Genomic DNA, 14425 nt, shown 5'->3' on the forward strand with positions numbered 1-14425 from the left:
CCATTCTGCCTCCTATTGGTCTGGTGTTGGGTACCTGTCATCTGTCTCTCTCCCAAGAGATAATGAATGAATGAGCGTTTTGAACGAATGCCTTAACTCCATTACATCTCCACCCCGGCAAACACCCAGCACTGGACCAGGCTCAGAGTAGGAGCTCTTTATGCGCGTCAAACGGATATACTCGTGTGCTCTCTGAATTGGCCTGAATTCCCATTTCTTTTATCAGCATCCCCTTCCTACCTACCACTCAGTCGCCCCTGCTTTCCTCCAGTCTTGGCAGTTTCCGCAAGGCGCAGAAGTTCTCCGTCCGCGCTGCTCAGAGGGTGCAGGGAGAAGGGCAGGATGGAGAGGGGGCCACGAATAAACACGGGATGGTCTCTGGGAACAGGGACCCCGCAGCAGTGGCAGCCTCTGGTCACACGCGGCCCCACGGGCAGGGCGGGGCAGAGCGCGACACGGAACTCTGCTGGCCCCGGGGGCCGGGGTGTGTGAGCGGTGGGGGGATCAGAGGGGAGTTTGGTACGCGGGGGACCCACGGGGAGGCGAGCGGTGGGGGTACGCGGGGGGAGCTCCACTGAGAGGGCGCGCGGGGAGGTGAGTGGTGGCGGGTGCGGGGGGCTACGCGGGGGGGGGTCTACGGGGAGCGCGTGGGGTGCCGGGGGGTACACTGGGGGCCCCACGGGGTGGGCTTGCGGGGACGGGTGCGGGGGTTGGGCGAGGGGGCGGTGAGCGTGATCTGCCGGCGCGTGCTGTCGGCCTAGTCCCTCTCCCCGCTTCGGCCGCGGGGGCTTTGAGGCTTCCGGGTCCGCCAGGCGGAGCTGCGGGCGCCCGACTTGCCTCGGCCTCGCAGCCAGCCTCGCTTCGACGACACGTTCGGCGTCTGGTTCCGGGTGGGCGCCCAGGGCGCGGCGGCGCGGCGGGGCGAGGCCGCGGGAGTCGGACGGGGCCCCAGGCGGGCGTGGCGGGCGAGGGCGTGGGCTGGGCGGCGCCGCGCGGGGCGGGGGGCGGGGAGCGGGGCGGGCCGGAGCGGCGCCGGGGCAGGCGTGGTGCGGCCGGGAGCGAGGCGTAGGGTGTGAGAGGGAGCCCCGCGGCCCTTCCCGGGTCCCTAGGCGGCTGGCTGCGGTCGGGCGACAGTGAGGGCGGCGGGATCGAGAGCCGGCCCAAGTGGCTGCTGGTGAGAGTCTAGGCCTCCTTCGCCTGCCTTGGAGGGTGCTGGTGTGTCTCAGGCGCTAAGGTAATAGAGCACCCCTAAATCGAAGGTACTCACCCCCCCCAACCTCTCCTGGATGGGGCAGTAGCGGGCGAAGTGAGCCCCAACCCAGCCTAGACGCAGCCACTGCTGGAGGACTCAGGCCTATCCACCTCTAGTTCTTTGGGGGCTGGGACCAAGTTCTAGATTGTGGGTTAGAAGAAGGGTCATCACCTCCAGGAGGGGACTCCCAGGACTTGCACCCTTGGATGTAGCCAGGCTGGAGGCAGATGGGCAGAAAGGGCCAGCCTGGTGACATTAGCACTCCCTGGCCATCGGCCATCTGCCTGGCGTGGTCTGATCCGCAGCTGACCCCTCCCTACCCTCCGGGTCCACCATAGGCTCAGCCCCCATTGTTTTATTACCTTTGCCTCTGTCTGTTCTTTTGGGAACAGCCCAGCCTCTTCTGTGCCTTTGGTGTGGGGAGGGTGCTGCTGTGCCTGAGCACTGTCCTTCCCTGGTTCCTGCAGGACCTGAGGTGCCCAGCTCACACTGTGTCTGGCTAGGACCCGTCCCTGCTCTTCATCATCACTGTCCTTGGAGTCACAGTGGCCCTGAGAAACATGAACTCAGGGAAGAGACCTATCACCTTACAGGACTCTGAAACCAAGTACCCGCTACCTTTGATTGAGAAAGAGGTAATGGAGTCAGCCCACCCCTTCTGCTGTCAGCCTGTGAAAGAGAAGAGGACCAGAGTGGTAGGGGATGTGCTGGCTGAGGAGGCAGGGCAGGGGGACAGGCGTTTGTTTCAGGGCCTCCAGTTTGCTCCCCACTGCCTGTGTGTGTGTGTGTGTGTGTGTGTGCGCGCGTGCACGCGCGCGCCCACGTCTATGTGTGCTGGGATGGTCCCAAATAGAACTCTTTTCTTAGGCACCTGACTTGCCCAGAAAGGCTTCTAGAAAGCTGACAGTCTGCCTCTGTTTTCTGTTTTATAGCAAATCAGCCACAACACCCGGAGGTTCCGCTTTGGACTGCCCTCACCAGACCATGTCTTGGGGCTTCCTGTAGGTGAGTGGGGTTTGGTATCATCACCAGGACTGGGCCTTGCAGGCTCTGCTCCTCTCAGAAACTCAGCTGGGGGGTAGCGGCCGCCCTGTTATCTTTTCTAAGACAGATGAGCTCAAGAGAGGTAGAGAGGTAGGCCTGGGGACAGTCCATTTCTCTTCTCAGTGTCTGATTTGGGCTGACACAGAAGTGATGTCTCAGTGAGCACTGAAAAGAAGTGAATCTAGAATCAGGAGGTCTGGGATATCATCACAGGCTCCTTGCTGGGCAACCTTGGGCAAGTCCTTCAACCTCTCTGAGCCTCAGTCTCTGAAATGGGGTTTCCCGGGCCTGCCCACCACTTGGGTTGGTAAGGTAAAGTGACTGATAGATGAGAAAATTCAGAATGTGCCAAGTGCCATGTACATGTGAGGGGTGGAAGGAAGTGATGTTTCCCTGCAGTCAGGAGAAAGGCCCAGAATGTGTGGAGAGGACAGAGTTAGAGGTGGAGTTAGGTGTGTCTTCCCCACACAGTGTGGCTTTTCAGCAGGGGCCTCAGGTCCACACAAGGAGGGACCCATTGTGAATACCAGCCCTAGCGGTCCTAGAGTTCCGAGGTGTCCCCTTTCTTGTCTGTAACACCACCAGGCACCCAATTCCGTGTTGGTGAGGTAGAAATCCTTGGCTACGACCACAGCTTGGGGATTCAGAGCTTTGTACAAATCGCTAAGTGCTCCTTGCCAGCCTGGTGGAGATCCTAATCCATGACCTCCTTGTCCTGTGCATGTGGGACTAAACCCTGCCCTCTCCTCTGTCAGCTGATGAAATGACTCGCCAGGCAGTCAGCCTGGCCTGAGCCTCCTCGCTGATTCCTCTCTGTCTCCATCCACAAGAGCTCAGTGTCCGCCTGCCTTCCAGCCCTCTGCCTGGTCTGTGGAGTCAATCCTATTGGCAAGAAGGCTAAAAGAATGAAAAACTTAGAGAAATAGAAATTTCTTAGAACCTGCCATGACCCACCCTCTCCTGTGCCCTGGTGCAGGTGGTGCAAAGTTAGTGTGACAGGTAGTTTAGAGGCTTCTGGGAGAGTCTGCTATGAGGACTCAGTGATCACGGATGCTTTCCATGTCAGAGGAAATACAGCAGGTTAGACATGGGGCGAGCCAGGCAGCACAGACACGGCAGGCCAGGCCCAGAATGGCTACATTGGAGAGAGACTTTCTGAGGACTCCAGGTTCACATGTGTTCTTGAAAGGAAACTGCCTCAGGCATTTATTTCTGCGCATCCCTGATGCCTAGCCAGGCCTCAGCCAGAGTCACTGAACCTGTCTTTTCTTCCTTCCCTTTCTTTCTCTTCCCTTCCTCTTCCCTTCACTTGAATTCTGGTATAGCGCCTGTCCTTTCTTAACCCCGATTGTTTGCACCTCAGGCTTCCGGGCCTCCTCACAGACCCTGAGGACTTTTAGGGCTTCCTCTTCTGCTGCTGCAGCTCCTCCTCCTCTTCCTCCTCCTCCTTTCTGTGTCTCCCCAGGTCTCTGGTTTTGTCTGCACATCCGCTCCATCTTTTCCGTGAATAGTTTCTACTCCCTCAGATGGCACAAAGCTTTGTCTGGCCTCTGTCACTTAGCATCTGTTGATGGTAGCTCCTGCCCTCGTCACTGCTTGTCTTAGTCACCAAAGCTCCCACTTTAGATCCCTCAGCAATCTGAGTGGCCACACCTACTATGTGACACCGGGCTGTAGCCACCATCTGTAGGTCTCTGGCCATACCTGGTCCATTCGGTTCGACCCAGGAGGGGCAGAATTCCATGGCTCGAAACTTTACTGCTCTTGCTCTTGCTGCCCCTCGAGCAGAGCCATTGGCCAGAAAGACAGAACACCCTTTCTAGAACTCCTGGTCTGCAGTATCCAAATCCTGGGGCCCAGCTTGCCTGTGAGCCTAGTGCAGCTCGAGCAGCAGGAGACAGATGAGGGGCTCGTGATTCATTCACAGACCCCACTGATCCACTCAGGCTGAGAAGGAATGACTTTGTGAAGGCAACATATTTTGCTTTAAAGGGGAAGCACTCCTTTCTGTTATTTTTAATACTCAGCCTCCAACTTTAATGAGCTCTTCCTGTTCCAGAGAGTACTTTGATGACAGTGAGCGTGCACTCATGTGAAGCTCACACCCCTGGGATGGTGGCAGGGCAGGTGAATCACCCCCCACTCACCCAGAGAGGTGACATGACTTGCCCAGGGCAGCATGTAGAGTGACGAGGTCAGGCCTGGGACCCAGGCATCCTGGATCTGGGCTCCTTGTCTGCGTGGCCCTGCCCCATGCACCTTGACACATGCACCCACTTCCCTGAAGCTAAGTCCTGTGCGGGACTCCTGGGTCCTGTTTAGGCCAGCTGTGCTCAGATTTAACACCGGATGCTTTTTCTGCAGGTAACTATGTCCATCTCTTGGCCAGAATTGATGGTGTTCTGGTGGTCAGGGCTTACACGCCTGTGTCCAGTGATGATGACCAAGGCTTTGTGGATCTGATTATTAAGGTAAATGGTGCCTGCTGTGTCCGGCTGCCTCACCCTTACAGGCCTATTGAAGGTGGTTGGGTGGAGGGGGCCTCGTGTCCTGGGAAAGACCTTCCGGCACCGTCATTGAACAGTGTAGCTGTTGGTTTGGCAAAGTCGTAAGGGGTGCTGAGAGCAACTGTGAGCACAGAGGATTTTCTCTGCAAGGTTTCCTGGGGCAAATGGAATTTTGAGTTGTCTGCAGCCATGGCCTCAGGTCTGAGAGTGTGAGAACCAGGCTGCTTTACTTTTTAGATCTACTTCAAAAATGTACATCCCAATTATCCAGAAGGGGGGAAGATGACCCAGTACTTGGAGAACATGAAAATTGGGGACACCATCCTTTTTCGAGGGCCCACAGGTCACCTGTTCTACCATGAGCCAGGTACCGGGGTGGGGGTGAGGGGGTGAGGGGAGGGGTTACACTAGGCTTCCCGCCAGGAGGAAATCAATTCCTGTGGTTGTGTTAGAAAACGTCTCAGGTTTGGGTCACGTGGACTTGTCCTTGAAGTCTTCATACATTCATTCGACACTCACACTTGATGAGATGTAAGCTTCATTACGGTAGGGAGTGCTGGCGTGTTTCCTCACCACTGTCTGTCCAGCACAATGCCTGATACACGAGGTGCCTGCTGTGCAGAACGGATGGATGGATGGATGGCATCCACACTCATTCACTTACTCATATGTTCACCACCGACTCACTCTTTCCCTGCTGTGGCTGAGCGTGCCCCCCTCCCTCCTCAGAAGAAAAGGTCCAGCGAGTCCTGAAGGAGGCCCAGCCTCTGTTTCCACCTTGTGCACTAGGGCACCGGGACTGGTGGAATGGGCCACCCTGACTGGCTTCTCCGGTTCAGAATGGTGTAGCCACTTCCTCAGGTGGACTTTCCTCCGGGGAGTCCCAGAGAGAGTCTGGGATCTTTGGCAAGCTCTCAGGCAAGAGCCGCAGAATTCAAAAGTATCCTCTGTGTTTCCAGGGCAGCTTTCAATCAAACCATCCAAAACCAGTGAGCCTGAGGAAACAGTAGTTGGTCACCTGGGAATGATTGCTGGGGGCACAGGTAGGGGGCTTCTGGGGCTTCATCCACAGCGTGGGTCCCGAGAGCTTTTTAACTTTGGACTCATTTGATGCTGGAAGGGGTGGCATGGGAGACCCTCCCCTAGTTGTTTTATATGCGAGTGTAGGGTTGATGATAGGCCTGGAAACCAACCTTGCATTCGCTGCTCCCCTTCCCCAATGTGGTGGCTGCCCCAGGAAGTCAGGCAGGGGACCATAGAAGGGTCTGGGGACCGAGTTTGAGTAGGCCCACACATGGTCCCCCAGGGGCTCCTGGGTCCAGGTCAAGCCTGATGCTCCCCCATCCCTTGAAAATGAGTGCCTGAAAGAATAGAACAAATGTGTAGGAACACCTACAATATGCCAGGCACCATAATGGGCACTCGTAAAATGAACACATTTACTTGTCATTAATTCTGTTTTACAAATGGGGACACGCAGCCGGGCACTTGACTCACCGTGGTCAGACAGCAAGTGAGGGAGCTGGGCGTGCAGCCCACCTTCAGTTCCGAGCCAGTCTCCTTCCATCTTGCCACAGGAAAGCAAGAAAGGGCCTTTCGACTTATTGCTGCATTGGAGGGGGAAACCAAAAGGGGGGGCGGTTTTCCACTTTGAATTTTGGGGGCAGACATGAGAAAAGTAGGCCTGCAGCTAAGGAAGACCATTAACAGACCAGGGACTGTAGGCACCAGAGAGGGAGAGCGAGCAGCTAGCCGTGTCCCGCCTGTTGCCATTCCAGGGATTACGCCCATGCTGCAGCTCATTCGCCACATCATCAAGAACCCCAACGACAGGACCAGGATGTCCCTCATCTTTGCCAACCAGGTCAGTTCTGCCGAGTCAGCCCTGAGCTCGCAGGGGTGGGATGGGATGTTTGCTGAGCAGGGCCTCTGCCTTCATGCCTCCCCCGACTGAGCTGTCTCCCTGCTCTGGTGCCTGCAGCCTTGGGGGAGGGCCTGGATTTCCATTTTATTGTTTTTGTTTTTGTTTTGTTTCTTTAACTGTGTGTCCCCACAGCCACCATAAGTATGAAGCTTTCCTTCCTTTCTTAATATGTAATTCTGGTTTTCTGAGTATAAAGTCATAGATAGCCTCAGTTGAAATTTCAGAAAATACAAAAATGTATAAATATTTGACTTTTCTCCTTTCTGTACAAGCCATATATTTGCAATTACATACACACACACACATATATATGTTGCTTTGTGTTTTCACTCAACATTACCACATAGGCACTTCCTTCTCATCAAAACTCTTTAGATATATTTTCATCAGTCTGTATCAAGTTGCACCGTAATTTACTACATCTTCGGCATCCAGACTGTTTTCAATTTTCCCAGTTGTAAAGGATGCAATATTGCCTACGCTTGATGCCTTTTAGATTATATTCTTAAACAGAATCCCCGAAGTAGGATTGCTGGTGCAAGAATCGCAAAGAGTTTTAAGATCCAGGTCCTCTGTGTGGTACCTCTGAGCCTGGGCCAGGTTTCTTGTGGCTTTGGCTCCCTTTCCCCAGATGAAGCTCCAGCCTTTGCCTTCCTCTCCCGTAGCTCCCCAGTGCTGTTGTGTTAGGTGCGGTCTTCTACAGTACGGCCTTTGCCCCTTGCACTCCCTGCAAGAGGTCCTGGGCCCACCCCAAGCTCTGTCCAGCCCAGCAGGTTAGCCTGGTGCTCCGTGTGGATGGGGGCGGAGGGCTGGACCATCAGAGTGAGGCCCCTGTCCGTGCTCAGCCGTGTCCTTCCAGCTGAGGGCAGTGCCCGCCTCTGGGGCACAGCCTACCTCCTCCACCCATGAGAGGGCTGGTAGTACAGGAAGTGCAGCAGAACCTTCCTTTGCTCCAGGAGTCACGGTGACAGCACTCAACTAGAGCAGGGGCAGCTTGGGTACATGTGTGCTGACCCAGGGACAAGCAGGATGTCCCTGGAGGGGCTTTGCTCATGTTGCTTCTTTTCTAGGCAGAGGAGGATATCTTGGTGAGAAAGGAGCTTGAAGAAGTTGCCAGAACTCACCCGGAACAGTTCAGCCTGTGGTACACCCTGGACAGGCCTCCTGTTGGTACGATCCCCCTTGTCCCCACTGTGGGGTAGCTCCAACCCTTGACCCGCCTCAGGAACTAGGCCCTGGGTTTGTTTGGTTTTTGGGACTGTGCTTGGGGGCTGAGACTGTCAGCTCTGTCTCCACATGGGAAATGGAGGAATGTGAGGGAGAGAGGACTTGGGATGACCTGCTTGTGAGAGCAGTCAAGGGCACGTGTCTGATATCTCAGCAGCACTCCATACATGTGCTGAACCTCAGGAGGGACACAGAGGGACACTGAGTCACTGGGTCAGTCTGAACGCCCAGTCCATGTTACACTCGGCACAGCATCCCACAGAGATATCATACACACTGCATCTAATATGGCCATTGATCCCTCCTCCCTTACCACCCAGACTCTCCTGGATAGCAGTCATCACATGCTGAGCCCCAGCCAGCTGCTGCAACCCTAGCCAGCACATGGCCACCACCACGTGCAGCGCACCGTCCATGGCTGTCACTCTCTTGTGGCACTGAGCTGCACCTGCCTTGTCATATAGCTCACTGCCCAGCAGAGGGTGTCCCCCAACTGAGCCACAAACCCCAGCCTGCAAGGTCCCAGATCATGGACCTTGATTCAGACCACACCTTGCTATTGTGTTCTCCATCCCTGACAGTGCAGGCAGCATCAGACACCTGCTGGGGGCCTCAGGGTCCCCACAGTGAGCCTGGGATCTGGGGTGGATAAATCTGAGGGCTGCCTGAGCCTACCACGTCCTTAACTTTGTGGCTTCTCTACAGAGAACAGCAGTGCAGGCTTCTGAGCCTTGGAGAGCAGCCTTGCTTCCCTCTTTAGGGAGGGGGGCAGGTAGCTTGGGGTCAGGGACTCCACCTGGAACCCCCACAGCTTTTTTCTACTTCTGCTTCATCTCAGGCTGGAAGTACAGTTCAGGCTACATCACCGCTAACATGATCAAGGAGCACCTCCCTCCTCCCGGGCAGTCCACCTTCATCCTGGTGTGTGGACCCCCGCCCCTGATCCAGACGGCTGCTCACCCGAACCTGGAGAAACTGGGTTATACCAAGGACATGATTTTCACTTACTAATAGCGCCCTTGCTCTTAGCACCTCTGCCTGGTCCCTTTCCTGTGTTTCAGAGTGAGCTCCACATCAGCACATTAAAGTGGTGCATGTTCACAAGTGCCTGCAGTGCACCCTTGTGCACATCGCTCCTCTTCTGGGTGTGGGCCTACGAAGCGTTCAGAGGAGGGAGACAAACTGGTTTCTGAGCCCGCCTTGCTTGGGAGGCTCAGTTCGTAGCTTTTCCCATAGGTGAGTGAAATAAGCTTCAGTACAAAGCAGACAGCTCATGAAATAGGGCTTTTGGGGCACCTGCTAGGCAGTTAGATGGCCTTGGCCAGCCCTACATGTCTGTCCCTAGGAGGTCAGGACTGGCAAAAGTGCAGGGGCAGAATTCCAGAAGAAGCCAATGGAGTCACATCAGCTCCCAATCTCTTGAACACCCCTCTTCAGGGTGTTCTGTACGAGAGGGCCCAGGTACCCTCCACGTGGATTATTCTTTCCTTTGTGGCAGATTCCCAAAGTGGGAATGATGTTCAAATGTATTAGGGCAGTCATAAATCCACAGGGGAGGCAGACTCCAGGAAGGCTGGACTCCCTGAGCTTTGTACAACAAAGGAAGGTCAGGGCCGTGGTCTTCCTACCATCCTGTTCTGATGTGGCCCCCAGGGTGGTTAGTACAGAAGCTTCTGAGTTTGCAAATGGGACTAGGCTCCAGGGGCTACTCCTTAAATCCTACACTTTGCTAAACCCAAATGATCACAGTGACCACGACAGCCTCTGCTGTTCCTGGCCAGGCTGATGTGCTGCTGTTACCTGAGTGGGTAGAACCTTTCTGCACTTTATTTCTCATCGTTCTCATAAGAAGCCAGAGATTCTTGGTGGGGGGGAAGTTATTCTCCAAGTTACAGATGAGAAAACTGAGGCTCCAAGATGAAGTTCTTGCCCCCAGGTCATTCCAACAGGCGGTGGCAGAGCTGGGCTTCAGACCTGGCTGTGCTTAATTCCAAGACAGTCCCTTTCTGCAAAAACCGGATTGTGGTGTTGCAACTTGGTGTCACTGTGTGTGTGCGCGTGCGTGTGTGTGTGTGAGAGAGAGAGAGAGAGAGAGAGTGTATGTGTGTGTGTAAGGGGTAGAGGACAGGGGAAGACGGCTCTAGAGATCTCACTGAAGTGCAGCTGAACCCTGCCTACAGGGAAGGTCTTGCAGAGGGCTGATAGGGGTGCGGCAGTGGTGGGCGGTGAGCCTTCACTCATCCATGTGTTCAGTGCACCCTCAGCGAATCCCCTACTTGGAGAAAGATACTCTGCCAGGCACTATAGGATGAGGAAGAACCTACCCGCAGATACTTTTCTCTAACACACACCTTCCCATGCTTGTCCCCTGCTTTCCCCAGTTCCCACCTGGCCACCTGTGTCTCTAAGATAAATCACTGGGACCTGGCTCACAGGGCTTTTCCTGGTCTGACTCCGGCTGACCTCACCAGATTCTTCCTTCCCTGGGCCTCCCACTTTTACCCCATTCCGTAGCCCAGTGGTTCTCAGCTAGGGGCAGTTCTGCCCCCCACAGAACATTTGGCAAAGTCTGAAGACCTTTTTGGTGGTCACACCAGAGGAGGGGTGCTGTGGGCAGACATGGGTAGAGGATGGTGTGAAACTCCTACAACACACAAACCAGCCCCCAGCACACGTTATTCAGCCCTAAGTGACGGCAGGGCAGAGGCTGAGAAACTGCTCTGGTCTTAGCAGCTTGGGGCACTTCCTGGGATGTGCTGGCATGGTCCAAGTCCATCTTCCTGGAGTGCCTCTCCCCTCTGGCACACTTGGGGAACCTGGTTCATCTCTGAAATCCAAGTCCCTTTCAGGCCTCTCCTCCCAGCTTTCCATTAAAATGACAACTTGTTCTTCCAGGCTGTAGAGACTTCCACTGGAGCATCTGTAACTTTCAGCACACGCCTGTTTGAAACAGATGTGTACCCCCTACTAGATCATCAGCACCCTTAGACCTTGACATCCATGCCTGTATCTGTAGCCCTTCTTAGCCTGGCATGGAACATGCTTAACCTGCACATATGAAGGGGTGGGTGGATGGGGAACGTGGCAGCGTGGAGCCCCTGAGCAGTCTGAGGACCAGGACTGGCTCTTACTCTAGTTGTACAAGAGCCCACGCATAGCAGGTTGCTTGGGGAGTTTGTGCTGAGAGGCTATAGAAAGGGAGAAGGACACACTACTTCAGGGTGAGCCAGGAAGGGCTCAGGCTCAAGGGCAGACTGCACAGTGGGACACAGGGACCTCTAACCAATGTATCAGTGGAGGCTTCCTAAGCAGCAGTGTCGTGCTGGGCCTTGTGAAGGGGATCGGGAGAAAAGTAGGTCCCACGTTGAGGGAAAGGCACAGGCCACAGAATGGCTTCTGAACGGCCTTGGGTGCTGGCAAAGGCTCTTGACCTCTACTCTGGCTTCTGGAACTGAAGTGTTTCTTAGCAGAAAGGTAACAGGATCAAAACAGTGCTTTGGGAAGGCCATTCTGGGGTAGTGTAGAGGGACCAACTGGGAAGGTGATGGACCAAGGAGGAGACCAGCTTTGGAAATCAGGAGAGAGAAGACCTGAGCCATCACAGGGAGGAAAAGGGTGGGACTGTCCCAAGTGGGGAGACTGGTTGGGGGGGACAGTATGGCTGGGGCACGTGGGGCCTCTCCCAGAGAACAGGCTGTTCTGGGACGATGGCGGGCCGTGGTGGAAGCGGTGCTTTGGGGTATGCAAGTGCTGTCCACTGGGGGGAGCCATTTGATCAGACAACTGCACTTTGGAGCCTGTGCGGCTGGTCAGGTCAGCTGGGGTGAGGGTGCCAGTGCCTGCCTGCGCGTGTGGGAGCTGTCTTTGCTCAGACCTGAGGCGGCCTGGTGGTGACAACCAGAAACTGTTGCAGAGGAGGGTAGGATGAGGGCAGTCAGGGCAGCAGGAAGAGAGCCCCATCCCTGCTTCCCTGCGCTCACCCTGAACACCCACGCCCCGGCCACGTTCCTGGGGATGAAGTACTCCCTGTGTGTGGAAGCGGCCCAGGAAGGACCCTGTCATTCGAGCCAGCTCAGCCGCTCCTGGACAGCCAGAACACTGTTTTCAGAATGTTCTTCCAGCAGGGCTTTTATGAACTCATTGCCCTTTCCCTTTGGCGTAAGAACCTCCCAGCTGTCACCAGGAAGAGCATGAGCCACCGAGTCTGTACTGATGTGCTGATGTGTCACTGCCCTCCCACCTCAATACGTGGGGTACAGTCCATGTATGAAAGTATAAAAGGTAGGAAAGCTGTGGTGAAGAGCACAGTACGGTTGGAAACAACAAGGCCCCTGGGGCCACCTCCGGGACGTCTGTTCACCGCTCTGCTCGCTCCTGTCAGCACCCATGTCCGAGATGTCCTGCCAGCCCGTCTGGGCTCTGCGGGCGGCTGTGCCAGCACCCCCTTGAAGCAGAGACTCGGGGTCCCCACACATGCCTCTCTGGCCTCTCGGCCATGAAGAACGTCATCTCCAGTCCTCAGAGTTGGGAGCGGCTGGGCGAGAGTCGTTCAGCAGCTGGTCCTGGCTCAGCATGGTCTGAAAGGACACGGCCCAAGGGGTAGTTGACCAGGGTTTTGGCCAAGGCTGCCCTGCGGCAGCTACCTGGGAAGCAGTGGGACACTGGAGTGGTCCTGTCTGACACTAGCAACCTCTAAGTTCATGGGATTCCAGGGACCCCACACATTGAATCAGAAGAGACAGCACTATCAAGACCATATGTTGCTCATACCTTAGAGGTAAAATTGCTATTTCAAGACCACTAAAGGCCTATTGGTGGTGATGAGGGCAAGGTTGGGTGCATTCATTTCAGTATGTAAGCCAAAAAAAAAAAAAAGTTAAATAAAAATGGTCCCATTTGGATTCAGGGAGACCACCCTGCCTCCCCTCCACTTTCATCTTGCCCTTGGATACAGTCTTCTTAATGTGCCTCAATAGATCAGTAAGTGAGGGAGTGACAGGAGCCTTAATGTGAACAGATACTACAGCCAATGGGTTCAGTGAGGGGACCATCCAGGGACTAATGGGCAGTTGAAGGCACAGGCCCTCAAAAATGTGAATCTTTGCTGTGGCTGGTCTTTTACTGCCAGCCCTAGCCTCCCTAGGAGCCTTGCAAGGAGGACATTGTGAGCCCCGCTCTACAGATAACTAAGCCGGGGCACAGAGAGAGACTGCCTTGCCTGAGGTCCCAGAGTTAGTTAGAGACAGAGCAGGGCCTTAAACCAGATTGGCCTCACTCCAAAGTGGCTCCTCCCCCAACACACGCTGCCTCCCTGTGATGCAGCTTGTCCTTGTGAGGCATATCATGTGTACACATGCCCATGATGTCCACGAGGTCACAGGCATGACAGGAAATACATGTGCCATGGGTAAGAGGGCAGAACAGTGTCCTACAGGTCTGGGATGAGGCCCGGGCACCGGGCTGACTGGGCAGGTGGCCCAGAACTGCCAAGCACTGTGGTTTGTTTCCTCCTGAGCCTGGGAAGATGACCGAGACCTGGCACACTTTGGCTGGTTTCAGCTCAGGGCCCAGAACCCGTCTCAGTGCCCCAAGCAGCTCAAGGCCCTGCTCAAGGGCCGGTTCAAGGCCCGGCAGCAGGCCAGTGGAGGAGGCTTCTGGACTGCTTTCCACCATAGCTGGCCCCAGCTCAGGCCACCATGCCCAGCCCCATCCTTCAGATCCCTAGCAGGCACTGATGACACAGGTTCAGGGTGGGGTAGGGTCTCAGGCCGTGTGCACTGCTGCACCAAACTCGCGGTGCCACCCCGGCACCCGTCCTGCTGCGGGGAGAGGGTGGGAATCCTACCGTGAGACGGTGAATGTCTTGGGAGAGGAGCCCTATCTGCGTCACAGTGCCTTCCGAAGGCGCCATCTGTAAAACGGGCGGCAGCCTGGTCAGCACACGTGGACTCAGCTTGTGGTTCGCAGACATGGCATGCAAGTCCTTTCCTGGGGGGTGGGGGGGCAGGTCTGGGGAGTGACAGGAGGGCAGAGCACATGCGATTTCTGTCCTTGGGAAGGGTGGAGCCTCCAGTCTCCCACACTGCCATGCGCACACGCGGGCACCAGCACTGTGGGCACACGGGCAGAGCACAGAGGGTCTGTGAGAAGCAGCCCTTCCACACATGCTCGGTGCTCCAGCTGGCTCCAGGAGCAGGGAGTGGCGGGGATGAAGGCCTCCGGGTGCTGAATACAGCCACAATTTCTGGTGCTGAGAGGACCCTGGGCAGGTACATACAGGCGGGCACTTTCAGGGAGCTGCTCACTACCAGGAGCCTCCCTTGACCCCTGGCTCCTCAGGTGCTGCTGGGCTGCTCCTTCCCTAAGCCCATTTAGATATTGTAGATTTAGAGGCATCCTGTGAGGAAGTACAGCCCCTCATTTTCTAGTTGGGAAAATTGAGGCTGACAAAGGGATACAGGACTTGCTTGA

General features: G+C 55.6%; 3 protein-coding genes across 8 annotated transcripts in view; 2 read left to right on the forward strand and 1 right to left on the reverse strand.

The window, feature by feature from the left end:
* OVCH2 (ovochymase 2) overlaps nt 1–1186 on the forward strand; it is a 36648-nt gene extending 35462 nt beyond the window's left edge. The window contains exons 16-17 of the mRNA XM_039222434.1: nt 796–921; nt 1110–1186. Of these exons, the coding sequence (XP_039078365.1) occupies nt 796–921; nt 1110–1186 (203 nt within the window). The remainder of the gene's footprint in view (nt 1–795; nt 922–1109) is intronic.
* On the forward strand, nt 464–9061 carry LOC120224210 (NADH-cytochrome b5 reductase 2). 3 transcript variants are annotated; one of them, XM_039222430.1, is made up of 9 exons: nt 464–484; nt 1720–1887; nt 2185–2257; nt 4661–4767; nt 5041–5170; nt 5763–5846; nt 6582–6667; nt 7798–7897; nt 8793–9061. In XM_039222430.1, the coding sequence occupies exons 2-9, from the start codon at nt 1813–1815 to the stop codon at nt 8963–8965; spliced, it is 828 nt and encodes a 275-aa protein (XP_039078361.1). In that variant the 5' UTR covers nt 464–484; nt 1720–1812; the 3' UTR covers nt 8966–9061. The 3 variants fall into 3 exon arrangements, with proteins under 3 accessions (XP_039078361.1, XP_039078360.1, XP_039078359.1); XM_039222429.1 differs by lacking the exon at nt 464–484 and adding an exon at nt 755–890; XM_039222428.1 differs by lacking the exon at nt 464–484 and adding an exon at nt 1049–1234.
* Nucleotides 9062–12066: 3005 nt separating this feature from the next.
* PPFIBP2 (PPFIA binding protein 2) overlaps nt 12067–14425 on the reverse strand; it is a 147803-nt gene continuing 145444 nt past the window's right edge. For 3 of the 4 annotated variants that reach the window (XM_039222436.1, XM_039222438.1, XM_039222437.1), the window contains 2 exons: nt 13800–13865; nt 12067–12531 (listed from right to left, as the gene is read on the reverse strand). In XM_039222436.1, the coding sequence (XP_039078367.1) occupies nt 12460–12531; nt 13800–13865 (138 nt within the window). In that variant the 3' untranslated portion in view covers nt 12067–12459. The other variant, XM_039222439.1, reaches the window with a different exon arrangement.

The sequence above is a fragment of the Hyaena hyaena genome, unplaced genomic scaffold, assembly GCF_003009895.1.
Source record: "Hyaena hyaena isolate Hyena2069 unplaced genomic scaffold, ASM300989v1 scaffold_1129, whole genome shotgun sequence".
Lineage (NCBI taxonomy): Eukaryota > Metazoa > Chordata > Mammalia > Carnivora > Hyaenidae > Hyaena > Hyaena hyaena.